Source organism: Schistocerca piceifrons, chromosome 7 (genome assembly GCF_021461385.2).
Source record: "Schistocerca piceifrons isolate TAMUIC-IGC-003096 chromosome 7, iqSchPice1.1, whole genome shotgun sequence".
In the NCBI taxonomy this organism is placed as follows: domain Eukaryota; kingdom Metazoa; phylum Arthropoda; class Insecta; order Orthoptera; family Acrididae; genus Schistocerca; species Schistocerca piceifrons.
In genome coordinates this window covers 308,779,918-308,807,219 of record NC_060144.1, presented here as the reverse complement: position 1 = coordinate 308,807,219, position 27,302 = coordinate 308,779,918, and the positions used below count along the sequence as shown (strand labels likewise).

The following is a 27,302-nucleotide window of genomic DNA, read 5'->3' as shown; positions in this document are numbered from 1 at the left end:
GTCCACCCGGCCTCCCGCATGCCCACTATACGCCCTCGCTCAAAGTCCGTCAACTGCACATACGGTTCACGTCCACGCTGTCGCGGCATGCTACCAGTGTTAAAGACTGCGATGGAGCTCCGTATGCCACGGCAAACTGGCTGACACTGACGGCGGCGGTGCACAAATGCTGCGCAGCTAGCGCCATTCGACGGCCAACACCGCGGTTCCTGGTGTGTCCGCTGTGCCGTGCGTGTGATCATTGCTTGTACAGCCCTCTCGCAGTGTCCGGAGCAAGTATGGTGGGTCTGACACACCGGTGTCAATGTGTTCTTTTTTCCATTTCCAGGAGTGTATAAACATATGGCGTTAACACCAATATATAAAAAAAATTATTATCATTTTCAAGGCTCTTGTGGATCATGAGAATTTCTTCTTCGTCGATTACTGTCAAACGACGGCCCACCAGGGTGCGATGTCTGGGACCCTACCCTACATTCCCGATAAGTGGTTGGAACCATGGTGGCCTCTCCTTGCGAGAGGCCCATTTCTTCCCTACGCTCTCCGCTTTACTAAGTAACGATTTCGCCCCGAGGCCAATTCTCGCCTAACGGTCGGCCCTTCGGCTGGCTCTGTGTTGCAGGCCACGAAGCAGTTCCTGGACGCGGTGAACCGGCAGCGGCGGCGGCGCCTGGGCCCCGTCTCGTGGTCGACGGCCGTCAAGTTCCTGGTGGCGCGCAAGTTCGACGTGTCGCGCGCGCTCGCACTCTACGAAACGCACGAGGCGACGCGACATCGCGAGGGCCTCGTGCGCTTCGACCCCACGCGTGAGCCGCTCAAGTCCGAGCTGGAGACCGGAAAGTTCACCATCCTGGTGAGTGCGTGCACGCGTGCTCTTGCTGCTGCCGCTACTACTACTACTACTACTACTACTACTACTACTACCTCACCTGCTGTTTGTTTGTTAACCTTCACGCATTCCATTACAAGTATGATATCCATAATGGCTTCAATCGGCTATTGTTCAATTTATTCCAGCAATACTGTCAGCTGCTCCTTACAGCTGCATCGAACAGTTTATTTTGTTCAGTTGATTTCAAGGCTGCATGTTATCATCATCTGGTACCAAATGTGCTTCAAAAAATACTACGAGCTTTTGTCAAGAACATGAAGACATAACGAAATCAGCTGCACTGTAGAATTCCTGCTGATGTGTGTGTAGGTTGTTGTGCGAAACATGCTGCGACACTTTTACGCGGTCCAGTTGCATGAATGCGACGGCCGCCTGTGGTTGACTTCAACGTACAATAACAATTCACAGATGGCATGTGGTAGCACTAGGAGTGGAGAGTATACAGGGTGAGTCACTAACAGTTGCCACCAAGAATAACTCCGAAAGTATGCTAGGAGATTGAAAAGCTTGTGGGACAAGCATTGCATGGGACAACGGGGGCCATAATATGACGTTGGTCTTTGTTGCTAGCTGGGGTCGCTTCAGAGATATGAATGTCAACTTTGTTTTTTTTAAATGGCATGCTATAGTTTGGTACTTATTTTCTGATAGCGGCAATTGAGACAAATCTAATGATGTGTAACAGTAAGGTCTTTGAAGGTCAACAAAGGTCGAAAAGGTGGCATGAACGTTCATTTACAGAAGGTGTTCGAAGTGATGACCATTAGTATCAATGCACTGCTGCAATCTTCTTATCATGGATTGAGTGGTATTCCTTATCACATTGGCACTTATCGAAGCACAAGCTCTGACAATTCTCTCTCGCAAATCTTCAGGTGTAGTTGGAACGTCTTTATCAACAATGTCTTTTACGAATCCCCACAAGAAAAAATCTAGAGACGTCAAGTCTGGCGAACGAGCCGGCCACGACACATCTCCCTCGCGTCCAATCCAACGATTTGGAAATTGTCTCTGCATCTCATTTCTACCCATAACCGATAAATATGACGGACATCCATCGTGTTGATGCCACATCATGTTCCTTGTTCCTAAAGGTATTTCTTCCAATAACAGACGTAATGTTTCTTGCAGGAATGTGGTGTACTTCCTACCATTAAGATTTTCTTCGATGAAATAGGGGCCTATAATTCCGGCCTTCAGAATCCCACACCATACATTCACCGACGGTTTTTGTTGTGCAACTTGCCGCAGCCAACACGGATTTTCAGTTGCCCAATAATGCAAGTTATGCAAAGTAACATTTCCATGATTCGTGAATGTAGCTTCGTCAATAAATAAAATCAAATTAATAAATGAGTTATACCTCTGAATCTGAAGTTGAGCCCATCGGCAGAATTCATTGCGACGCATACAATTCGTACCAGCTATTTCTTGGTGGAGACTGGTATGGTAAGAATGATATTTATGGCGATGTAGAACACGAACAACACTACTCTGGCTCATGCCAGATTCCCTTGCGATTTGACGCGAACTAACACAAGGATCCAGAACCACAGTGGTAAGAGTACCAATTTCCGTTTCCTCCTTAGTAACTTTCCTTTGCCGGATATGTTCGACTTGTTCTGCGAAGGAATACATCATTCACATTCGCTTAATTCGACGATACAAGTCTTACCGTTCCTATTAGTGCTGTACTGCGAAACCGTCGAATGGAGTTTACATGCCAATGACACGTTAGATGTATACGCCGTATTCGGCGAATATTTACTATTTGCACGATATACGAGAGAGAATTGTCAGAGCATGTGCTTCCATAAATGCCGATGTGATACGGAATACCGCTCAATCCATGATAAGAAGATTGCAGCACTGCATTGATATCAATGGTCATCACTTCGAACAGCTTCTGTAAATGGACGTTCATGCCACCTTTTGGATCTTCGTTGACTTTCAAAGACCTTACTGTTACACATCATTGGATTCGTCTCGATAGCCGCTATCAGAAACTAACTACCAAACATTAGCATCCCAATAAAAAAAAAAAAAGTTGACCTTCATATTGCTGACGCGGCCCCACCAAGCATCAAAAAACCAACGGTATGTTATGGACCCCGTTGTCCCATGCAACGTTTGTCCCACAAACTTTTCAGCTACTATCATACTTACAGTTATTCTAGCTGGCAATAGTTGGTGGGACTCACTCTGCATAAAGCGTGTCGAGTGGATGCGGAAAACATTGCAATCGTTCCGTAGTGGGGGATAGGAACCATTTACCTGACATTCAAAAGGGCATGATCATTGTGGAAGGGTGAAAGCATTTCTGAAACTGCTAGGTTTGTAAACTGGTCGATTGCCGCCGTGGTTAAAGAACACCCAGCGGCCATAGATGATACAGATGAAAGGCGGCTGCGGAGGAATAGACGTGCAACAGTTGAGCAACTGACCACCCTGATGAACCAGAGGGCTCCCAATAGTATCTCCTCAACGACCTTTCGACGAATGTTGCTGCGTATGAGCCTCCGCAGCAGACACCTGGTTCATGCACCATTTCCGACTGCTGTTCATCGGCGACAAAGGATGGATTTAGCACGCGAGTACCACAACTGGACGTCCACCGAGCGGCGACATGTGGCCTTTTGAGACGAATCACGTGTTATATTTCATCAGACAGATGGCCGTTGGCGTGTAAAGTATGAAACACCTGAAAGCAAACAAGAAACGCGGGTTATGGTCCTGGAAATGTACTCATGGCATCCCCTGAGTGATCTCGTCATTCTGGAAGGCGCAATGGATCAAGAGAAATATGCATGTATACTTGTGGACCATGTGCACTCCTACATGCAGTTGGTTTTGTCTTTCCACGATGGCATCTACTCGCAGGAGAATGCTGCGTGGCACACGGCTCGCAGTGGATGTGCGTGGTTCAGAGAGCACCAAGATGAGTTTATCGTGCACAGCTGGTCACCTAATTCCCCGGATTGAAACCCAATCTCGAATCGATGGAACCACCTTGATCGGACTGTTCGCGCCATGGATACTCAATCGAAAAATTTAGCACCATTTCCCGTGGCACTGGAGTTGGCGTGACCCTAGATACTTGTCGATATCTTCCAGAACCTCACTGACCCTCTTACTGCACGTCTGTGCTGCAAAAGGTGGTTATTCTGGCTCTTGAAACATGAACAAGTAAATGTGGCTGGGTCGTGTATTTTCGTATGGTATTCTCCTTTTTGGATGAGCGTTTGTCGTACTTATGGCTCTCGATTTCTGAGGTTCGTTTGGTACCCGATGATAAGGACTCCATCTACATCTATTCTCCGCACACCATTGTGAAGTGCGTGGCAGAGGGTAATTCCAACTGTACCATTTATTAGCGCTTCATCCTATTCCATTCACTTACGGAGTGCAGAAAGGATGGTAGCATAAACGCGGCTGCACGCGCTGTAATTAGACTAATCTTGTCTTCCCCAATCCTTATGGGAGCGAGATGTAAGGGACTAAAGTATATTCCTAGATTCATCAGTTAAAATTGCTTCTTGATAATCACTAAGCGGGCTTTCACTGGATGGTTTGCGTCTACCTTCAAGATTTTGTCAGTAGATTTTATTCAGTATTTCCGTAACGCTCTCCCAGACCAACCTCTAACCATTCGTGCTGTCCTCCTTTTTTACACGTTCGACGTACCTTGCTAGTCCTGTTTAGTATGGGTCCCACTCACTTTACCAAAGTGTTTGACAGCAATCTCCTTTTTAAACTGATTGCATTTTCCTAGTACTTTGCCAGTGAACCGAAGTTTTATACGTACCTTACCTATGACTGAGCTTATGCAATCCTTCCACGTCATATCCCTAGAAATTGTTACACGCAGGTATTCATGCGAGTTCGTCAGTTCCAGGTATGACTCTCTGATATTGCACTCATAGCCTACTACGTTTTATTGTTTTGTAAAATGCAAAATTTTAATTTCCGAACACACAAAGACAAATTCACAATCTTTGCATCACTTTGAAATCTTACCAAGGTCCCACTAAATATTTGTCCAGCTTTTTCCTACAGTGCTCCTTTACAGGTATTTACATAATCTGAGAAAAATCTGAATGCGCTACTAATATTTTGTACATATACAAAATGATCAGCAAGAATCCCAAAACTATTCCCTGGGTGCACGACTGAACATATATTACAATTTTTTTCGTTCCCTTTTAGAACATCCTCAGATTTATTGTAATTGAGGAGTAGCCCATCAGTTATATGTGCCTAGCGTAGCCTCCATAACTCACTAACGTACAAACATTACATAGTCCGGATCTGTGAAGAAGTGCAGACGAGCATGATGTTACGCATCGCCCTCCATATGCAGAACACCAACATGATTTTGTGTTAAAAGGTTACAAACCTAAAATAAAGTTGTAGTGTAAAAAATAATACTAGAAGCGAAGAGAATCTTACAGTTCACATGGCGAACACGTTTGCTTCCGGTTTGCATGTTGGTGTGCTTCTTCTGCGAGAATTACACCCGAGGGTAATCTTTTTCATGAATCGGGAACGTGTTCAGAGTGAAGCTCAACTACGCCGTAGTAGTTAACTATTAGAACTTGTGTATGAAAGTATGTGTCTTTAGAATGTCTGTATAAAGTGTAGAAAAGCTATGCACCTGAAAATCGTTTTCTTCATTCGGCAGTTTGTCTGTTCCTTCAAGTGATGTACGAGCATTTCGATTTGCCCCAAAATATTGATGAAACAACTGTTTTGAGCTGTATCTATTATATCTTCGTGGTGCTCTGGATTCTATGTTTCTTGCTTTCCATGATTTATTCGTGTACCGAATGTAGTTTTATTATTCGTGCCCACATGTTCTTTGACTCGATTATGGAATTAATGCCTTGTCTATTCTCTGTAGAAGTTATTACATCTTGTACATTAGTTCCGAATATCAGCCAAACCTTGTGTGGATTGTGGATTTTCTAGCAAACATAACACATCATGTCTTTCTCAATGGATGGAAACCTTTGGACATAGAAATAACTTAGAGCAGGTGCTAGGGGAGTGTTATAGGACCATTACTTTTCACAATATATATAAATGACCAGTAGATAACATTGGAAGTTCGATGAGGCTTTTCGTGAATGGTGCTTTTGTATATACATAAGCCACAGCACTAGAGAATTGAAGTGAAATGCGCCGAGACCAGCAGAGGATCGAGACTGGTGTAGGGAGTGGCAATTGACTCTTAACATCAGCATATTTAACATATTGCAAATACACAGACAAAAAGACCCATTATTGTATTAGTGGGTTTTTCCCTGTGGAGTCACCTGCTTATTCATTCAACATATATACTGAACACACATACTCCTCCTCCTCCCTGTGCCCACAACTTCCCCCCAACTTGATCTATCTCCTCCTCCCAACTATCTTTCTCCATTTCCTTCACCTCCTCTCTCTGACCATATCTTCATCCCCACTTCCTCTGACCATATCCTCCTCCCCCTCCTCTATTTTTCCATCTCTGCCTCCCCCATTTCATTTTCCACCTGCCCACTACTGCTATACAACTTCCACCTGCCCTATTCTCTCCCCCACCTGCCCTCTCCATATCTATTTCCTCCTCCCCCTGGCTTTGTCCATCCCCTCCTTTATCCATATTAACCTGTCTGCAGCTATGATCATCGGTATGTGCAGCCTCTGCAATGCAGTTCAGTAAAACAGGCCGATATTACTCCACACCATGCATGTCATGCAGGAGAGGCTACACATTAGAGCTGTGAAAATAATTTATTTGGCCCCTGACTTGTAGGCCACCATCCAAAGCAAGTGATTGAAACAGGCTGATGCTACTTCAACACAACATGCCTAGTGTGAAAGGCAGCCTATATGTCAGGGACCAAAAATCGGTTTTTTGCCTGTGATATGTAGGCTGCCTTGCAAAGCAGACTCATTTTACAAGTTGCTACTGCTCCCATACAACATGCCTGTCATGCAAGCCAGTCTCCATGCCAGCAGGTGGGAAAACACGTATTTGCCTGTATCTCTGCTCCTGTTGGCTCTAGGAGGCTAGAAACTGCATGATGCTGACACTCATGAGGCCTGTTGTTTTTGTGCCAAATTTTGTTGAAATCGCTTCATGGGTTTGAGAGGAGACCCTGGACATACACACACATACTCTGCTTTATATATATAACACATAATTCTAGCCGGCCGGAGTGGCCGTGCGGTTCTAGGCGCTACAGTCTGGAACCGATCGACCGCTACGGTCGCAGATTCGAATCCTGCATCGGGCATGGATGTGTGTGATGTCCTTAGGTTAGTTAGGTTTAATTAGTTCTAAGTTCTAGGCGACTGATGACCTCAGAAGTTAAGTCGCATAGTGCTCAGAGCCATTTGAACCACATAATTCTGATGTACTTAATTTTGCGGTGTGGCCGTTGATCTTAGGCTATGTGTTAGCCAGAACTGGTACAACTATACTACTACTACTACTACTACTACTACTACTACTACTACTACTGCTTACCCTGTTCGTATCTTGCTCTCCCATTACGATTTCTACCCCCCCCCCCCCAAAAAAAAAATTCTCTCTTTACCAGATTCTTGCCTTAGAATGCATGCTTTCAAGTGATTACTTTGCTTAATCAAGTTTTGCCATAAATTTCTATTCTCCCAAACCCATTCAGTACATCCTACCTACCTATGTACCTCATCTCCATCATTCTTCTGTAGCCTGAACTGCCACGTTTCTCTTCCTTACAAGTCTGCGCTGCACGTATATATACTGATAGAAGACTTCCTGAAGTTTCATGTTTATTTCATGTAAACAAATTAAACTTTTTAGTAACACTTTCCTTGCGCTTTCCCATCTGCATTTTATATCCTCTCTATATCAGTAATCACACGTTATTTTGCTTCCTGAGTAGCTACAGTCAGTTACTACTTTTATTGACACATTCCTGATCTGATTCCCACAGCATCTCCTGTAATTCTGCTACACTCCATTTCTCTTTGTATACTTTTTGTGGTGCATCTTACAACGTCTTTTTATGTTGCTATCCATTCTGCTTAGCTGTTCTTGGGAGTCCATTGCTGTGTCCAACAAAACTTCAGTGTCGTTGGTAAACTCAAAGTTTTTATCTCTTCACCGTGATCAATAATTTCCTTTACAAATTTCACATTTGTTTCATGTAACTACCTGATAGCATATGGAGTGTGTGAACATTTAATGACGATGTGTTGAGGCATATCAGTATTGGTGATCAGAGGCTGCTGTTAACACAAACCACAAACAGTTCCATTCTGTATGGTGCCACAACTGGAAGATTTGGGCTGGTGACGAATGGCGTCGCATTGTGTTCACTGATGAATGGCGTTTCTGCACTATTCTGGGTGACCACCGTCGGCGATAATCTGGGGAGAGGTCGTACTCTTGCAATATTTTGGAGAGGCAAAGCGCTGTTACTCTTGATGTCATGATGTGGTGGAGGCATTGGGTATGTCTTCAGTTCGCTGCTGGCAATGACTGAGGGAACTCTGGTGGCACAGCGCTACGTCACGGATATCCTACGTCTTCCTGTGTTACTTCTCATCCGACAGTAACATGATGCAGTTTTCCAGCACAGCAATGCTTGTTCACACGCTGCACGTGTCTGTATGAACTGTATGCATGATGATGAGGTACTCCCGTGGCCAGCAAGATCCCCAGATCTGTCCAGATCTGTCCCTGATAGAACTTGTGTCGGATCAGTTCGGATATCAGTTTCATACTAGTGGAAGTATGTGGGATATCACGGACCATTTACAACAACTGTGGGCCGGCTTAACTCAGGAGAGGATTCACTGGCCTTATGCCCTGCTTCCCAAACGAATCAGTGCATGCATCCACGCCAGTGGAGCTGCAGCATCATAGCAATATGTTGGCTCACAGTGCTAAGGCCTTTGTAAATTTAATGTGATATAATCATATACCTTTTCAACCAGTGAAGTTCCATTTTGTGTCCTCAAACTCTTCTTGGGGGCTTCATATTTTCTGCCAAATAGTGTGCATGTCAAAAATTTTCGTTTTCTATCTGTTTCTATACCTGTACTGAATGAAGATCCCATTGATGGGGTTAAATATTGACAGTTACAGGCACCTACCACGAAATACTAGAGATGTTCGAAATTTTTACGCATCCATAGCACAAGTGAGCATCCTATTGAGAATAAAGACTTGGGATCTTGATGTTATGCGCTGTACAATTAAAATCATAATGTAAAAGTATCCAATTTTGCAGTTTTTTTAATAATTTGAGAATTATAATTTTGCCATTCCTTTGAAGCTCTGTGTATTGGGAGATTTGCAGTTAAGAATACGTGTAACCAGTGGATAGTCTAGGAAGTTTTAATCTCTACAGGAAAGGTGTGTTTTGCCGTAGGACGCAAAGGAAACCCGAAAAAACTGCATAATTTTGCGGTTTTTGATCCCCCCCCCCCTATACGAGGTGAACTGGATGTCAATGGTCACAGTACCAAAAACAGATTTTTGCATATTGACTTTACGGTAATTCCTATCTTAGTCCATTGTTCAGTTTCAAAGTAAATATATTCAGCGAAAATTGTATCAACTTTATTAATTGTATTAACTATGCTGTATTAATTGTACTTATGGTGTTGCTGTAGTATTTTGCACATCAGAAGACTAGGATTTATTTAATCGTATGGCTAGTTGGTTGGTTGGTTGTTCGGGGGAGGAGACCAGACAGCGAGGTCATCGGTCTCTTCGGATTAGGGAAGGACGGGGAAGGAAGTCGGCCGTGCCCTTTCAAAGGAAGCATCCCGGCATTTGCCTGGAGCGATTTAGGGAAATCACCGTATGGCTAGGGGCCCCCTTCAGGCAGACCGTTCGCCGGGTGCCGGTCTTTCAGTTTGACGCCACTTCGGCGACCTGCAGTCGATGAGGATGATATGATGATAATGAGGACAGTGCAACACCTAGTCCCTGGGCGGAGAAAATTCCCCGACCCAGCCGGGAATTGAACCCGGGCCCAGAGGATTGACAATCCGTCACGCTGACCATTCAGCTACCGGGGGCGGACCAGACTTCGATTGGTGCGATGCGCAGCAAGGAAGGGCAGTGTTCCACGTGACGCTCCAGCCAACAGCGTCATTCTGCCCCTTCTGTCTGTAGCGGGAAGAGCGTAGATCATTTAGCGTTGATTTTTATCTTTGTTTAGTATGGTGAAAATATTTAGTTGTAATGCTTATTACGGATGACACAAAGCGCAAACATTATGTTAACAAGTGACAGCGATAACCATAGTTGTCTGTATCAGGTGCAGTTGAAGGTTGATTCTGGGGATGGGGAGTTACAGCTGGGAGAGTCACTATTTGCTACTGTCACAGCCTTCCCTCCTCACCCCTGCCCCCCAAAAAATAGTCCCATAGTTCCAGGTCACCCCACTTTTAACGTGCCAAGAGCGGATAAGATATTATTGGTTAAAATGGCTCTGAGCACTATGCGACTTTAACTTCTGAGGTCATCAGTCCCCTAGAACTTAGAACTAATTAAACCTAACTAACCTAAGAACATCACACACATCCATGCCCGAGGCAGGATTCGAACCTGCGACCGTAGCGGTCGCTCGGTTCCAGACTGTAGCGCCTAGAACCGCACGGCCACTCCGGCCGGCAAGATATTATTAATAACAATAAAAGACAGTGTTCATAATTAAAGTTCCAGTTTCAAATCGCTGTAGAAGGAGAACCGCTGCTCAGAATGACGTCAGATTAGAACAGCATATTATTGGCGCAGGGGCAAATGTTATGGAACATGAAAAAAATTAACGGAAATTTTACCAGCAGATGGCGCTGTAAGCGTCCTAACGTAAATGTTGCGGGCTACAGAGGACAGATTCCGTACTGTCCAATGTGCATGACTGAACAAGTTCTGCATTTAACTGCTAGTTAGATCAGCCTATCCACCATGACAACGTCATACCATATCGGATGGGAGAGATCGGTTTTTAATTGTCCTGCGGCGAAAAACAGCATAAATAGCAAAATGACATCGTTGTTTTAAAATTTTCCTGGATCCAGAAAGGCATAAAAAGCAAAGTGACATCGATTTTTAACTGTACTCGGACCAAAGATCGCATGAAAAGTTAAATGACATCGGTTTTTTAACTGTCGTGAGATTGGCGCAAGACGTGTTCAGTATGCTGTCCGCCGGTTTTTGCCACAATGTCTTTGGAGCTCAGGATGCCGCGAAATGGTTTTCGACGTCTCAACCCACACGTTGCGCTGATCGCAGTTGAAACATTTCGACAACCATTTCGCTGAAATCTTGCGCTTGCCTAGGATTGTGGCGATTATGAAGCCAAGACACCCCTGGGAGATGTCCAGCACTTCGGATATCTTTCTGGGGGATATCTTCGGTCCTGAAGAATTAGCTCATGCATAGCATCGGATGTTGCGGTCTGAGGGTGACCACTGCGGGGCTCGTCTTCACCATTGCAATGGTCAGTCTTGAAACGAGATATCCAAGTATTCACTATGCTGGAAGAAGCACACTTCTCTCTCATGGATAGTGACATCTCAGTCCTATGCGGACTTTCCCTGTAGAAACAAAACATTCATGACGGTCCGTAATTCCAATGACGAGAAACTTACTTCTGGCTCTGCCATCTCACCTATCACCTGCAACAGTACAAATTGTACGAAAAGTGAGCACCTGGTATTTACATAGTTACGTATTAAGATTTGAAACTTTCAACTGAGCCCCCTCCCCCCTCCCCCAGTTTTTTTTTCCAACGATAAGGCAACAAAGCCAGGAACTTTTCAGCACCTCTTCGTACCACAATTACGGTGCTGGACCTTCAAAGACGACACCGTGACTCTGCGGAAGCGAGCGGTAAATTCACTCCCATGCCGAGAGGACACTAGCGTTTGCCAGCTGTTCGCAATTAGCGAGGAAGTGGGCATAAAGCACATTTGCTTCGAGGGACGGCGCGCGACCTCGGCTTCCGGTCTCCTTAATACGACCGCTTCCGGGGCAGGAGCCCGCAACAGCTGCCCTGCCGACACATCCGTCCGCCCTGCGCCCCTTTGGCAGAGGGGCAGGCACTCTGACACCACAGCGCCCCACGGAGGTGGAAGTTCGCTCAAAGGATCCTCAGAAAGGGGCAGGAGGACGCTAACGTGTAGCTGCTGTAAACCGGGTCACCAACCGGACCACGACAGCGGGCAAGCGGAAAAGAAAGTTACTAATTTGAGGCGTAATGGACCCTCAGCTGATGGGTTGCACGCTGGCGCTGTCGCTTGCTCTTTCGGCCTACACTTGATGTGAATCTCACTGGTACCCTATACCCGGGCCGGTGAAACGTGTCACTTGACAGCTCACGTGTAGTTGGCTATTCTGCGATTGCGAGGTTGCAATAGCACACGCCCACAACTTCGAAGTACGTTTTGTAAATTTAAGCTATAATCGCCTTTTATACGTTAGTGCTACAAAGTACGTTTTTCTAACAATGGAGAGTACGACGGCGGAGACTCAGCGTTTAATTGTACAGGGTGGCGCACGAAATGTGTTACCATTTTGTTTTTGAATATAAACTTTATTGTCAATACAATCTGAAAGGAACGTGTACTTCAATGAAGAGCCGTCCATGGAGATTTGTTCTAACTCAGCACATGCTCAATATGTCCACCATTTCGTTTCCTAACTTCCTTCAAACGAACACTGAAGTTAGTGATTAAGCTACGGCACATGTCTTCCGTAATTTCACTGCAAGCTTGAGGAATAAGTCTTTTGAGCTCCATTAAATGGTTCAAACGGCTCTGAGCACTATGGGACTTAACTTCTGAGGTCATCAGTCCCCTAGAACTTAGAACTACCTAAACCTAACTAACCTAAGGACATCACACACATCCATGCCCGAGGCAGGATTCGAACCTGCGACCGTAGCGGTCGCGCGGTTCCAGAATGTAGCGCCTAGAACCGCTCGGCCACCTCGGCCGGCGAGCTCCATTAAATCACGTGGACGTTACGGGAAAATTTTTCCTTTAGGTACCCCCAAAGAAAGAAGCCACATGGATTGAGGTCTGGACTATTGGGGGGGGAGGGGGGGGGCAATTTTGTCCGTCTTTGTAGCGACCTGGAAACGTGAGTGAAATGATCCGCGAAATGCTCGTGTAAGAACTCCAACACAGTGTTTGCAGTATGTGACCTTGCTCCATGTTGCATGGACCACTGCGTGTTGAAGGGCAAGGCAGTAGCAAGAAGCTGTGGAATGAAGCTATTGCGAAGCAAGCTCAAATAACGCTCTCTGTTCATAGTTTCTTCAAAGAAAAAGGGTCCAATAAGTCCGTGACTGGAAATTGCTGCCCACGCTGTAATCCTCGGAGCATAGTATTGTAGTTCATGAAGCACTTGTGGGTTTTCAGTGGCCCCAGAGCGTACATTATGTTTGTTAACCACGCCGTCTAAGTGAAAATTTGCCTCATCTGAAAACCAAACGTTGTTGAGTGTTTCTTCCCTATCCTCCGCCCACTGAGCAAAGAGTAGTCGCTGCTTGTGTTCTTCAGTGAGCTTCTGTGCACAGGTCATCTTGTATGGGTACAAATGGAGGTCACTTTTAAGAATGCGTTGAACGGAGCGTCTGGATATTCCCAGTTGCACTGCTGCCTTTCTACACGATTTCCCGGGACTTCTCTGTACAGCAACTCGCACCGCTTCAGTATTCTCCGGCGAACAAACAGGCTTACGCCAAGGTCGCTTCGCTTCCAATACTGTTCCTTCCTGTACAAATTTATCGTACAACCTGTGGATGGCCTTCTTGCAAGGGACCCATCGTATGTTAAACTGTTGCCGAAAACGCCTCTGAGTCACAACAAGGCTTTTCGTTTCATGAAAAAGTAACACAATTGCCGATCGTTGCTGTGTCGTCAGTCTTCCATTGTCAGCCATTGCTGCTTACTAGTCTCCTAGCGGCAGTGTCGTGAATTACACATTTCGTAACTCATTTGTTTTTCCACGCTCTGCTGGTACTGCTGTAGAATCCCAGCCGGATATGTAATGTGCGTCGCAAATTGTGAAAGAAACAATTGGTAACACATTTCCTGCGCCACCGTGTACATGAAACCCGGAAATAACAACACCCGAAGATAATGACAAAATCTATGAAAAGTTGTTCCAAATTGTTACCGTAATAGCTGCATGTAAAACTTCGTATAATAACGTAATCCTAAGCTTACCAAAGAACGCGCTATCTACACTCATAGAGAGAAATAAAGAAAAACAAGCATAGCCTACTCAATTGCAGAGATAAAGAATTAATTCAGTATACATTTACACTCACCAATTTAAGATTTCAGTGCTGCAGTTCCATCCAGTTCTCCTTCACTATCATCGGAATCGGCACCAAAACCGTTGTCATCGTCATCTTTAAGAGAAATCATTAATTGTTCGTTTTCATTTACAATCCCGTCTATAGCCCGCGCTTCTCTTATGAGTTTCACAACATGGTCTACTTTCTTCCTCCATGAGGTGGCGTCTACAGTAGCAAGACGTTCACGTAGCAGCCTTTCCACTTCTGTTTTAGTAAATGTCTTGTTGTTGCTTCTAATGTGCGCCTTGACATCACTCCAAACCTATTGATTAGACTAAAATGACAGTGATAAGGCGGTAGCCTAATTACCAAGTGATCATGTTCGCTTGCAATTTCATCCACAACGTATTTAGGCGTCACAGGCTTATTTTGCTTTACGAGCGAGTGTAAGTGCAGCTTTGTCATGCTCATGTTCGCAGCAATGTCTCTCGCCTGCAACCACTGCACCATAGTTTCTTTACGGCCACTAGTGGTGGGAGTTTTATCCAAAATCACGGAATGGTACGATTCATTGTCCATCACAAACACTGTCGGAACACTAGACTGGAGCAACAAATTTTTAAACCACTGCAGAAACCGTGGGTGGTCCATATCCTCATGATAATCACCGGTTTTTCTTGATCGAAAAACTAAAAGTCCTTCAAGCACAAAGCCGTTTGAAGATCCCGCACGAGCCGCAATTAACCTGGATCCTCTTCCTGTTGGCTGATGACCACTGCTATTCGGAGTATCATCTGTCCAGCATTTCTCAACTGATTTTCCAGCGTTGGCCCAGGTTTCGTCTAACCATATGACTGAGTGTAAGTCCTTTCCTACAATTTTGTGTAAGAAATTGGTACGAGCTGCAACGACGTGAGCTTTTTCGAGCAACAGCTAGTTCGTCCATCTAACTTTTTGTAATGGAAGCCCATACTTTTTAACACCATCTTAAGTGACGTTTTGCCCCCTGCGAGAAGTTCACTTTCCTTTAAAGAAATTAGCAACTTCACTATTGTGGGGTATTCTTTTCTTCTGTAATATCCGTAAATCTGCCGACGAATTTCATCAGATTGGAAAGAATCAATATCTGTAACAGCAATTCCAAAGCCTGACTATTTAATGGCAATCCACGGCGCGACGAATTGTCGCTTAGTGAACGACATCGTTTTGTTGCCATTGTTTCATAAACAGAAACTGTAGTCGAGGCGGTAACACAACACAACACAAATGCAGGCGGTCGCGCACTAACGTCCAATGTTTACACTTTACACGGAAGCCGGGTACGTGGTTGCGTCGACGCCGGAACCAGCTTTTGTTCAGTCCTCTTAATGGTTCAAAAGACGCAGCACCTCGCATTCCTCACTTGTTTGTCAGTTATATTGTCAACTTAACGGCGCTTGGGGAGTGACCTTGAAGTGACCTGTTTCAGCGGCCCGGGTATAGATCCCTTGTCCCTGCCGCCGTTGGATAAGCAGCTGCAGCAGCAAGTCGTATACTCCTAGCTCACTCATTTGTTACATAGTTTAATTCTTAATTTCTTTGCGTGTTTTTGGTACTTGCATTGTTTAATTCATAAATTTCGGGCGTATTATAGTATTTGAGAGTTGTAGCATCGCGTTTTAGTACCTGAATAGTGTAAATTCGCGTAGTCGTTTGTCTTCTGTTTTTGCTTTGAACGGCCAGTGTCGGTTGGTCACAGTCAGTGTGCTCCCTTCCGCCGTTGGATAAGCAGCTGCAGCAGCAAGTCGTATACTCCTAGCTCACTCATTTGTTACATCGTTTAATTCTTAATTTCTTTGCGTGTTTTTGGTACTTGCATTGTTTAATTCATAAATTTCGGGCGTATTATAGTATTTGAGAGTGTAGCATCGCGTTTTAGTACCTGAATAGTGTAAATTCGCGTAGTCTCCTTCCGTCGCCGAGCAGTGTCAGCAGTGCGCAAGTAGCAGCATTACTGCATTTACTAGGCAATCTTGTATTTTAATAACCGTTTAAATTTTGTCGATTTGTTTGCGCTCTCTGTAGATTAGTTCAGACGTTCTTTGCAAAACAGTTTTTAGCATGGATAGGGACTGCAGCTGCTGTGTTCCGATGCAGGCTGAGTTGGCATCCCTTCGCTCCCAGCTTCAGGCAGTGTTGGCTTCGGTCACACAGCTTGAGGCTGTTGCCAATGGGCATCACTGTGGGGGTCCGGATGGGGGTTTGTCGGGGACGGCCAGCTCGTCCCACGCATCCCCTGATCGGACTACGACTGTGGTTGCCCGGGATACTGCCCGCATTGAGGCTGATCCCTCACCTGTGGTGGAGTGGGAGGTCGTCTCAAGGTGTGGCAGGGGGCGAAAGACATTCCGGAGGGCTGAACGGAAAGCCTCTCCAGTTTGTCTGACGAACCGGTTTCAGGCTCTGTCTCAGGCTGATACTGATCTTCGGCCTGACATGGCTCCTTGTCCTGTTCCAGAGGTTGCGCCTCAGTCTGCAAGATCCGGGCAGTCGCAGAGGGTGGGCTTACTGGTAGTTGGGAGCTCCAACGTCAGGCACGTAATGGGGCCCCTTAGGGAAATGGCAGCAAGAGAGGGGAAGAAAACCAATGTGCACTCCGTGTGCATACCGGGGGGAGTCATTCCAGATGTGGAAAGGGTCCTTCCGGATGCCATGAAGGGTACAGGGTGCACCCATCTGCAGGTGGTCGCTCATGTCGGCACCAGGTGATGTGTGTCGCTATGGATCGGAGGAAATCCTCTCTGGCTTCCGGCGGCTATCTGATTTGGTGAAGACTGCCAGTCTCGCTAGCGGGATGAAAGCAGAGCTCACCATCTGCAGCATCGTCGACAGGACTGACTGCGGACCTTTGGTACAGAGCCGAGTGGAGGGTCTGAATCAGAGGCTGAGACGGTTCTGCGACCGTGTGGGCTGCAGATTCCTCGACTTGCGCCATAGGGTGGTGGGGTTTCGGGTTCCGCTGGATAGGTCAGGAGTCCACTACACGCAACAAGCGGCTACACGGGTAGCAGGGGTTGTGTGGCGTGGGCTGGGCGGTTTTTTAGGTTAGATGGCCTTGGGCAAGTACAGAAAGTGCAACAGCCTCAACGGGTGCGGGGCAAAGTCAGGACATGCGGGGACCAAGCAGCAATCGGTTGTAATTTTCAACTGTCGAAGCTGCGTTGGTTAAGTACCAGAACTTCAAGCGCTGATAGAACGCACCGAAGCTGAAATCGTTATAGGTACAGAAAGCTGGCTTAAGCCAGAGATAAATTCTGCCGAAATTTTTACAAAGATACAGACGGTGTTTAGAAAGGATAGATTGCATGCAACCGGTGGTGGAGTGTTCGTCGTTGTTAGTAGTAGTTTATCCTGTAGTGAAGTAGAAGTGGATAGTTCCTGTGAATTATTATGGGTGGAGGTTACACTCAACAACCGAACTAGGTTAATAATTGGCTCCTTTTACCGACCTCCCGACTCAGCAGCATTAGTGGCAGAACAACTGAGAGAAAATTTGGAATACATTTCACATAAATTTTCTCAGCATGTTATAGTCTTAGGTGGAGATTTCAATTTACCAGATATAGACTGGGACCCTCAGATGTTTAGGACGGGTGGTAGGGACAGAGCATCGAGTGACATTATACTGAGTGCACTATCCGAAAATTACCTCGAGCAATTAAACAGAGAACCGACTCGTGGAGATAACATCTTGGACCTACTGATAACAAACAGACCCGAACTTTTCGACTCTGTATGTACAGAACAGGAAATCAGTGATCATAAGGCCGTTGCAGCATCCCTGAATATGGAAGTTAATAGGAATATAAAAAAAGGGAGGAAGGTTTATCTGTTTAGCAAGAGTAATAGAAGGCAGATTTCAGACTACCTAACAGATCAAAACGAAAATTTCTGTTCCGACACTGACAATGTTGAGTGTTTATGAAAAAAGTTCAAGGCAATCGTAAAATGCGTTTTAGACAGGTACGTGCCGAGTAAAACTGTGAGGGACGGGAAAAACCCACCGTGGTACAACAACAAAGTTAGGAAACTACTGCGAAAGCAAAGAGAGCTCCACTCCAAGTTTAAACGCAGCCAAAACCTCTCAGACAAACAGAAGCTAAACGATGTCAAAGTTAGCGTAAGGAGGGCTATGCGTGAAGCGTTCAGTGAATTCGAAAGTAAAATTCTATGTACCGACTTGACAGAAAATCCTAGGAAGTTCTGGTCTTACGTTAAATCAGTAAGTGGCTCGAAACAGCATATCCAGACACTACGGGATGATGATGGCATTGAAACAGAGGATGACACGCGTAAAGCTGAAATACTAAACACCTTTTTCCAAAGCTGTTTCACAGAGGACGACCGCACTGCAGTTCCTTCTCTAAATCCTCGCACAAACGAAAAAATGGCTGACATCGAAATAAGTGTCCAAGGAATAGAAAAGCAACTGGAATCACTCAATAGAGGAAAGTCCACTGGACCTGACGGCATACCAATTCGATTCTACACAGAGTACGCGAAAGAACTTGCCCCCCTTCTAACAGCCGTGTACCGCAAGTCTTTAGAGGAACGGAGGGTTCCAAATGATTGGAAAAGAGCACAGATAGTCCCAGTCTTCAAGAAGGGTCGTCGAGCAGATGCGCAAAACTATAGACCTATATCTCTGACGTCGATCTGTTGTAGAATTTTAGAACATGTTTTTTGCTCGAGTATCATGTCGTTTTTGGAAACCCAGAATCTACTATGTAGGAATCAACATGGATTCCGGAAACAGCGATCGTGTGAGACCCAACTCGCTTTATTTGTTCATGAGACCCAGAAAATATTAGATACAGGCTCCCAGGTAGATGCTATTTTTCTTGACTTCCGGAAGGCGTTCGATACAGTTCCGCACTGTCGCCTGATAAACAAAGTAAGAGCCTACGGAATATCAGACCAGCTGTGTGGCTGGATTGAAGAGTTTTTAGCAAACAGAACACAGCGTGTTGTTATCAATGGAGAGACGTCTACAGACGTTAAAGTAACCTCTGGCGTGCCACAGGGGAGTGTTATGGGACCATTGCTTTTCACAATATATATAAATGACCTAGTAGATAGTGTCGGAAGTTCCATGCGGCTTTTCACGGATGATGCTGTAGTATACAGAGAAGTTGCAGCATTAGAAAATTGTAGCGAAATGCAGGAAGATCTGCAGCGGATAGGCACTTGGTGCAGGGAGTGGCAACTGACCCTTAACATAGACAAATGTAATGTATTGCGAATACATAGAAAGAAGGATCCTTTATTGTATGATTATATGATAGCGGAACAAACACTGGTAGCAGTTACTTCTGTAAAATATCTGGGAGTATGCGTGCGAAACGATTTGTAGTGGAATGATCATATAAAATTAATTGTTGGTAAGGCGGGTACCAGGTTGAGATTCATTGGGAGAGTGCTTAGAAAATGCAGTCCATCAACAAAGGAGGTGGCTTACAAAACACTCGTTCGACCTATACTTGAGTATTGCTCATCAGTGTGGGATCCGTACCAGATCGGTTTGACGGAGGAGATAGAGAAGATCCAAAGAAGAGCGGCGCGTTTCGTCACAGGGTTATTTGGTAACCGTGATAGCGTTACGGAGATGTTTAATAAACTCAGTGGCAGACTCTGCAAAAGAGGCGCTCTGCATCGCGGTGTAGCTTGCTCGCCAGGTTTCGAGAGGGTGCGTTTCTGGATGAGGTATCGAATATATTGCTTCCCCCTACTTATACCTCCCGAGGAGATCACGAATGTAAAATTAGAGAGATTAGAGCGCGCACGGAGGCTTTCAGACAGTCGTTCTTCCCGCGAACCATACGCGACTGGAACAGGAAAGGGAGGTAATGACAGTGGCACGTAAAGTGCCCTCCGCCACACACCGTTGGGTGGCTTGCGGAGTATAAATGTAGATGTAGATGTAGAATGAAACATGACATGTGTTGATATCCACTTTTTATTCGGTGGCCATTACTATGGCTTTGAAACCTACCTGTTTCTTTTTTTTTCAGATATGTTGTCGATACTTTTGTTGTCTGCCCTCATGGCAGTGAGGATCTGAACGTCTTTTCAGAACATCTGAATTCAGTCCACCCGAATATTCGTTTCGCGATGGAGGCGGAGAACGATGGCTGCATGCCCGAGGCAGGATTCGAACCTGCGACCGTAGCAGTCGCGCGGTTCCGGTATGAAGCGCCTAGAACCGCTCGGCCACCGCAACCGGCACTTGTATCTACAGTCTGATAGTTGTCACCATGCAGCTCAGCGTGAAGGGGCCCTTCGTACCTTGGTTCACAAGGCCCACATCATTTGAGATCCTGACAATTTTTCAGCTGAGAAAACCTATGTTGACGTCGCCTTCCGTCAGAATAGATATAGTGAAAGACAGATCAGATGTGCGTTGCGCTATCGACTAACGATGCACCATATGAGTGATGATAATACTGATTTGGCACTGAGGTCTACGGCTTTTCTACCTTACGCACAGAGCATATCCAACAATATTAGTGTTATTTTGCGGAAGAAATGACGTGAAGTGTGTTTTCCGACCTCCATCTGAGATTAAGATCCTTCTAGGTTCCGTCAATGATGCTCTTGATTTGCGTATGGCGGGTGTCTATCGTATTTCTTGTAGTTGTGGCGTATCGTACAATCGTACATTGGTCAGCTGTCGGAACCGTCGAGGACAGGTTCCCTAAGTGTTACACACGCGAGCAAATCTGCGATTCCAGAACATTGTCTTGGCACCAGTCATCCCATGAAATGTAACAAGACGGAGATTCTGTCATGCACTTACAGCTATTTGGATAGTGTTATTAAGACATCTGTCGATATTAATTTAGCAACTAATCTTATAAATAGAGATGGAGGCATTTGTTTAAATTATGCGTGAAATCGTACCCTCCCCCTCGTCAAGAAAGACAGAGACGGGGTTAATACTAACTCACCAGTTGTTTAGGAATTTTCACTATCGATAAATCCTGGCGTCCGTCATATGTGTTTTCTGTGATGGTGTTAAGTGTTTACAATGCGCATGTATGTTATCGTTCCAGAGTTTCTGTGCAAACAGAGGTTTTAAATTCGCTGGCACAGTGGTTACTTGCCGCTGTTTTCCCTTGAAGGTGACAATGTGATCATCTGTCTAAACTTCGTCTGTTGTCGATGGGTTCACCAGGCTGAATTCCCATAAGTTATTTGAACGTTGTATACGCCGGGAGAAACACTCAGGTGTCAAATTCCATGCATGTTAGTAACGTCCCTACACTGAGAGCTGAGATGAACGGAAGAGACAAAATGACAGCGACTTCGGCAGTGAATCGCCAAATGTGTTTAAGTTAATCTCGCTTACACAAGCACAAAGGCAGTGTAGGTAAATGCTTCTCAAACACATAAATTAAGTTAGTTTTACTTTTCGTATATTTGCTGATCTTGAAGATTTTGCGTATTTCCACTCAATGATGTCTTATGCAATAATTTTCTAGGGGAACTCTTTACTTAGAAAGCGTTGATTGTGAAAAACACACAGTAATAATAATATGTACAAATCTTGTAGGTACATCTTCAAGGAGTTAGGCATTTAACTGCAGCATCACAGTACATAATACTTATTCGTTAATGAGCATCGTCATAAATAACCCATCATGATTTGAGAAGAACAGTGATGTACCCACCTGAAACACAAGCGGAAAAAACTGGCCGAGTGTGAGTAGGACTTGAACACTGAGATATTGGTCCATTGATAGTGACCAGGCCAAATATCTCAAACGAAAAAACCACGAAGAACGATACTTGTCTAGCTTGAAGAGGGAAACCAGATGGCGCTATGGCTGACCCGCTAGATGGCGCTGCCATAGGTCAAACGGATATCAACTGCGTTTTTTAAAAAATAGGAACCCCCAATTTTTATTACATATTCGTGTAGTACGTAAAAGAATATGAATGTTTTAGTTGGACCATTTTTTTCGCTTTGTGATAGATGGCGCTGTAATAGTCAAAAACATATGAATCATAATTTTAGACGAAAAGTTGGTAACAAATAGGTTTTTTAAATTAAAATACAGAACGTAGGTACGTTTGAACATTTTATTTCGGTTGTTCCAAGGTGATAAATGTACATTTGTGAACTTATCATTTCTGAGAACGCATGCTGTTACAGCGTGATTACCTGCAAATACCACATTAATGCAATAAATGCTCAAAAGGATGTCCGTCAACCTCAATGCATTTGGCAATACGTGTAACGACATTCCTCTCAACATAGAGTTGTTCGCCTTCCGTAATGTTCGCACATGCATTGACAATACGCTGACGCATGTTGTCAGGCGTTGTCGTTAGATCACGATAGCAAATATCCTTCAACTTTCCCCACAGAAAGAAATCCGGGGACGGCAGATCCTGTGAACGTGCGGGCCATAGTATGGTGCTTCGACGACCAATCCACCTGTCATGAAATACGCTTTTCAGTACCGCTTCAACCGCAAGCGAGCTATGTGCCGGACATCCATCATCTTGGAAGTACATCGCCATTCTGTCATGGTTCAAAAAATGGTTCAAATGGCTCTGAGCACTATGGGACTTAACATCTGTGGTCATCAGTCCCCTAGAACTTAGAACTAGTTAAACCTAACTAACCTAAGGACATCACACACATTCATGCCCGAGGCAGGATTCGACCCTGCGACCGTAGCAGTCGCGCGGTTCCGGACTGAGCGCCTAGAACCGCTAGACCACCGCGGTCGGCTGTCATGGAGTGAAACATCTTGTAGTAACATCGGTAGAACATTACGGAGGAAATCAGCATACATTGCAGCATTTAGATCGCCATCGATAAAATGGGGGCCAATTATCCTTCCTCCCATAATGCCGCACCATAAATTAACCCGCCAAGGTCGCTGGTGTTCCAATTGTCGCAGCCATTGTGGATTTTCCGTTGCTCAGTAGTGCATATTATGCGGGTTTACGTTACCGCTATTGGTGAATGACGCTTCGTCGCTAAATAGAACGCGTGCAAAAAAAAAAAAAAAAAAAAAATCTGTCATCGTCCCAGAATTTCTCTTGTGCCCAGTGGCAGAACTGTACACGACGTTCAAAGTCGTCGCCATGCAATTCCTGGTGCATAGAAATATGGTACGGGTGCAATCGATGTTTATGTAGCATTCTCAACACCGACGTTTTTGAGATTCCCGATTCTAGCGCAGTTTGTCTGCTTCTGATGTGCGTTTCATTTGTTGCACGTCGTGGTTGACGTTTCACATGTGGCTCAGCACTTCCTGTTTCCTTAAATAACGTAACTACCCGGCGAACGGACCGCACACTTGGATGATGTCGTCCAGGATACCGAGCAGCGTACACAGCACACGCCCGTTGGGCATTTTGATCACAATACCAAAATATCAACACGATATCGACCTTTTCCGCAATTGGTAAACGGTCCATCCCCCGGGTAATGTATCACGAAGCAAATACCGTCCGCACTGGCGGAATGTTACGTGATACCACGTACTTATACGTTTGTGACTATTACAACGCCATCTATCACAAAGCAAAAAAAGTGGTCCAACTAAAACATTCATATTTCTTTACGTACTACACGAATATGTAATAAAAAATGGGGGTTTCTATTTTAAAAAACCGCAGTTGATATCCGTTTGACCTATGTCAGCGCCATCTAGCGGGTCAACCATAGCGTCATCTGGTTCCTCCCATCAAGCTAGACGAGTTTCGTTCTTTGTAGTTTTTTCGTTTGACGCTTATTTCTTCAGGCCCGGTCACTATCAATGGACCACCCTGTATACAGGGTGTTACAAAAAGGTACGGCCAAACTTTCACGAAACATTCCTCACACACAAATAAAGGAAAAGATGTTATGTGGACATGTGTCCGGAAACGCTTAATTTCCATGTTAGAGCTCATTTTAGTTTCGTCAGTATGTACTGTACTTCCTCGATTCACCGCCAGTTGGCCCAATTGAAGGAAGGTAATGTTCACTACGGTGCTTGTGTTGACATGCGACTAATTGCTCTACAGTACTAGCATCAAGCACATCAGTACGCATCAAGCACATCAGTACGTAGCATCAACAGGTTAGTGTTCATCACGAACGTGGTTTTGCAGTCAGTGCAATGTTTACAAATGCGGAGTTGGCAGATGCCCATTTGATGTATGGATTAGCAAGGGGCAATAGCCGTAGCGCGTTACGTTTGTATCGAGACAGATTTCCAGAACGAAGGTGTCCCAACAGGAAGACGTTGGAAGCAATTGATCGGCGTCTTAGGGAGCACGGAACATTCAAGCCTATGACTCGCGACTGGGGAAGACATAGAACGACGAGGACACCTGCAATGGACGAAGCAATTCTTCGTGCAGTTGACGATAACCCTAATGTCAGCGTCAGAGAAGTTGCTGCTGTACAAGGTAACGTTGACCACATCGGTGAATGGAGAGTGCTACGGGAGATCCAGTTGTTTCCATACCATGTACAGCGTGTGCAGGCACTATCAGCAGCTGATTGGCCTCCACGGGTACACTTCTGCGAATGGTTCATCCAACAATGTGTCAATCCTCATTTCAGTGCAAAAGTTCTCTTTACGGATGAGGTTTCATTCCAACGTGATCAAATTGTAAATTTTCGCAATGAACATGTGTGGGCTGACGAGAATCCGCACGCAATTGTGCAACTACGTCGTCAACACACATTTTCTGTGAACGTTTGGGCAGGCATTGTTGGTGATGTCTTGATTGGGCCCCATGTTCTTCCACCTACGCTCAATGGAGCACGTTATCATGATTTCATACGGGATACTCTACCTGTGCTGCTAGAATATGTGCCTTTACAAGTACGACACAACATGTGGTTCATGCACAATGGAGCTCCTGCACATTTCAGTCGAAGTGTTCGTACGCTTCTCAACAACAGATTCGGTGACCGATGGATTGGTAGAGGCGGACCAATTCCATGGCCTCCACGCTCTCCTGACTTCAACCCTCTTGACTTTCATTTATGGGGGCATTTGAAAGCTCTTGTCTACGGAACCCCGGTACCAAATGTAGAGACTCTTCGTGCTCGTATTGTGGACGGCTGTGATACAATACGTCATTCTCCAGGGCTGCATCAGCGCATCAGGGATTCCATGCGACGGAGGGTGGATGCATGTATCCTCGCTAACGGAGGACATTTTGAACATTTCCTGTAACAAAGTATTTGAAGTCACGCTGGTACGTTCTGTTGCTGTGTGTTTCCATTCCATGATTAATGTGATTTGAAGAGAAGTAATAAAATGACCTCTAATGTGGAAAGTAAGGGTTTCCGGACACATGTCCACATAACATATTTTCTTTCTTTGTGTGTGAGGAATGTTTCCTGAAAGTTTGGCCGTACCTTTTTGTAACACCCTGTATATATATATATATATATATATATATATATATATATATATATATATATATATATATTCTTCAAAATCGAAGAGATTCTCGATTCCTAGGAGAACAACAAGAAGCGAACATGGGACTTCAGCTTATATATGTGGAGAGAAGTTTTATTACAATTTTTTTATTTACATACTAAAACACGACTACAAATTACATTTCATTTTTCATGCAATAAGCTTCGTCTATTATGCTTTTGACTGACGATGAATGCAATGAATATTCAAATGGCAAAAGAAATTTTTATGTAATATTATTACAAGTCAAAAGTTCTTATTTTGTACTGTCAAGCTTTGCCTGTTACCGAATTTCACGTTTCTAGATCAACAGGAAGTATGCTATAGGTTTTGATGAGTGAGTTTACGAGTATCAAAATGTGTGACTTGAACGACCGAATCTTTACATTTACTTAGGACGTTAAATTTTTTTCACCGGCAAGGGATCACGGACTTTAGTATGTGACTTAAATGTGAACTTGATAAGCCAGACTGTTGAAGAGAAAAAGGGGTCCTAAAAGACGGACGCACAGACAAAGGGATGAAAATCAAAAAAAGAATTTTCGTGTATTATAATTACAAATTAACAATTTTCGGATTTTTCGCATGTTTGTACCGTGTAACCTTGCTTATTGCGAAATTTGACGATTCTAGGTTATCGGAAAGCACGCTACAGATCGTGATGAGTTATTTTTCGAGTGAAAAAAAAGTGACATAAAAGGCCGTATCTTTTAATTGAAGTGACTTAGACGCTTAAAATGTTTAGACCCTCAAGGGACCATAGCCTTAATATGTGACGTAAATTTGAACTTGATACGTGAACCCGTCCCCGAGAGAAAGGGTTGTTAACTTGCGGGCGGACAGACAGATGGACGGACAACAAAGCATCTGTCGGGCAACAAAGCAGTCCTGTAAAGCCTCCATTTTCACATATTGAGACACGGAGCCCCAAAAATTACCTTTATTACCCATTATTAAAGCTGGCATTGGCTCAGAAAGAAGTTCAACATGCAGCAACAAAAATTTTTGATCATTTGCCCAGTAATATAAAATGCCTGGCAGGCAGCAAAGCAAGTTTTAAATCTAATCGAAACTCATTTACTTTGAACAAGTATTTTTATTCCATGGACGAATTTATATTTAAAATTTAATATTCAATAAAAAACCATTCCCGGTTTTTAAGTATTGTTACAGGAGTAGAAACAAAAAATTATGATTCAATCGATGTTAACACTTAATACGTGGAAATACGAGTATGTTGTAATGTGACTCATTTCACATCATTTCGATAAGAGAATCATTCGAATGGAACATGTAACCAACTAACCGAGCAAGGCCTCACAGACGTGGATGATGGTGACCGAGAAGACCAGATCTTGCGTCATGTGATTTTTCGACAAGCCGGAAAAACGTCTAAGGGTTCGGTGAGGGCAATGAGGACGTTTACACAGTGGTTCTCAAATGGAACTCTGACCAAGCAGTGGATTTCTGTCCTCGAGGAACAGAACGATTGGTACAGCAGCCTTCAGACCATTACTTACTATTGAAAAATAGTGTCGTGTATCTTTGTCCCTTTGAATCGTAGTGCAACAATCAATAAAAGTTGCACGATCTGCCATAGTAATTTGTAACTTACTTTTTAAATTCCCT

General features: G+C 44.5%; 1 protein-coding gene across 2 annotated transcripts in view; it reads left to right on the top strand.

Moving 5' to 3' along the window:
* The window catches only part of LOC124804697 (tyrosine-protein phosphatase non-receptor type 9), a 794,886-nt gene that overhangs the window by 331,695 nt on the left and 435,889 nt on the right, over positions 1-27,302 (top strand). For both annotated transcript variants that reach the window (XM_047264951.1, XM_047264952.1), the window contains exon 2: positions 623-853. In XM_047264951.1, the coding sequence (XP_047120907.1) occupies positions 623-853 (231 nt within the window). The remainder of the gene's footprint in view (positions 1-622; positions 854-27,302) is intronic.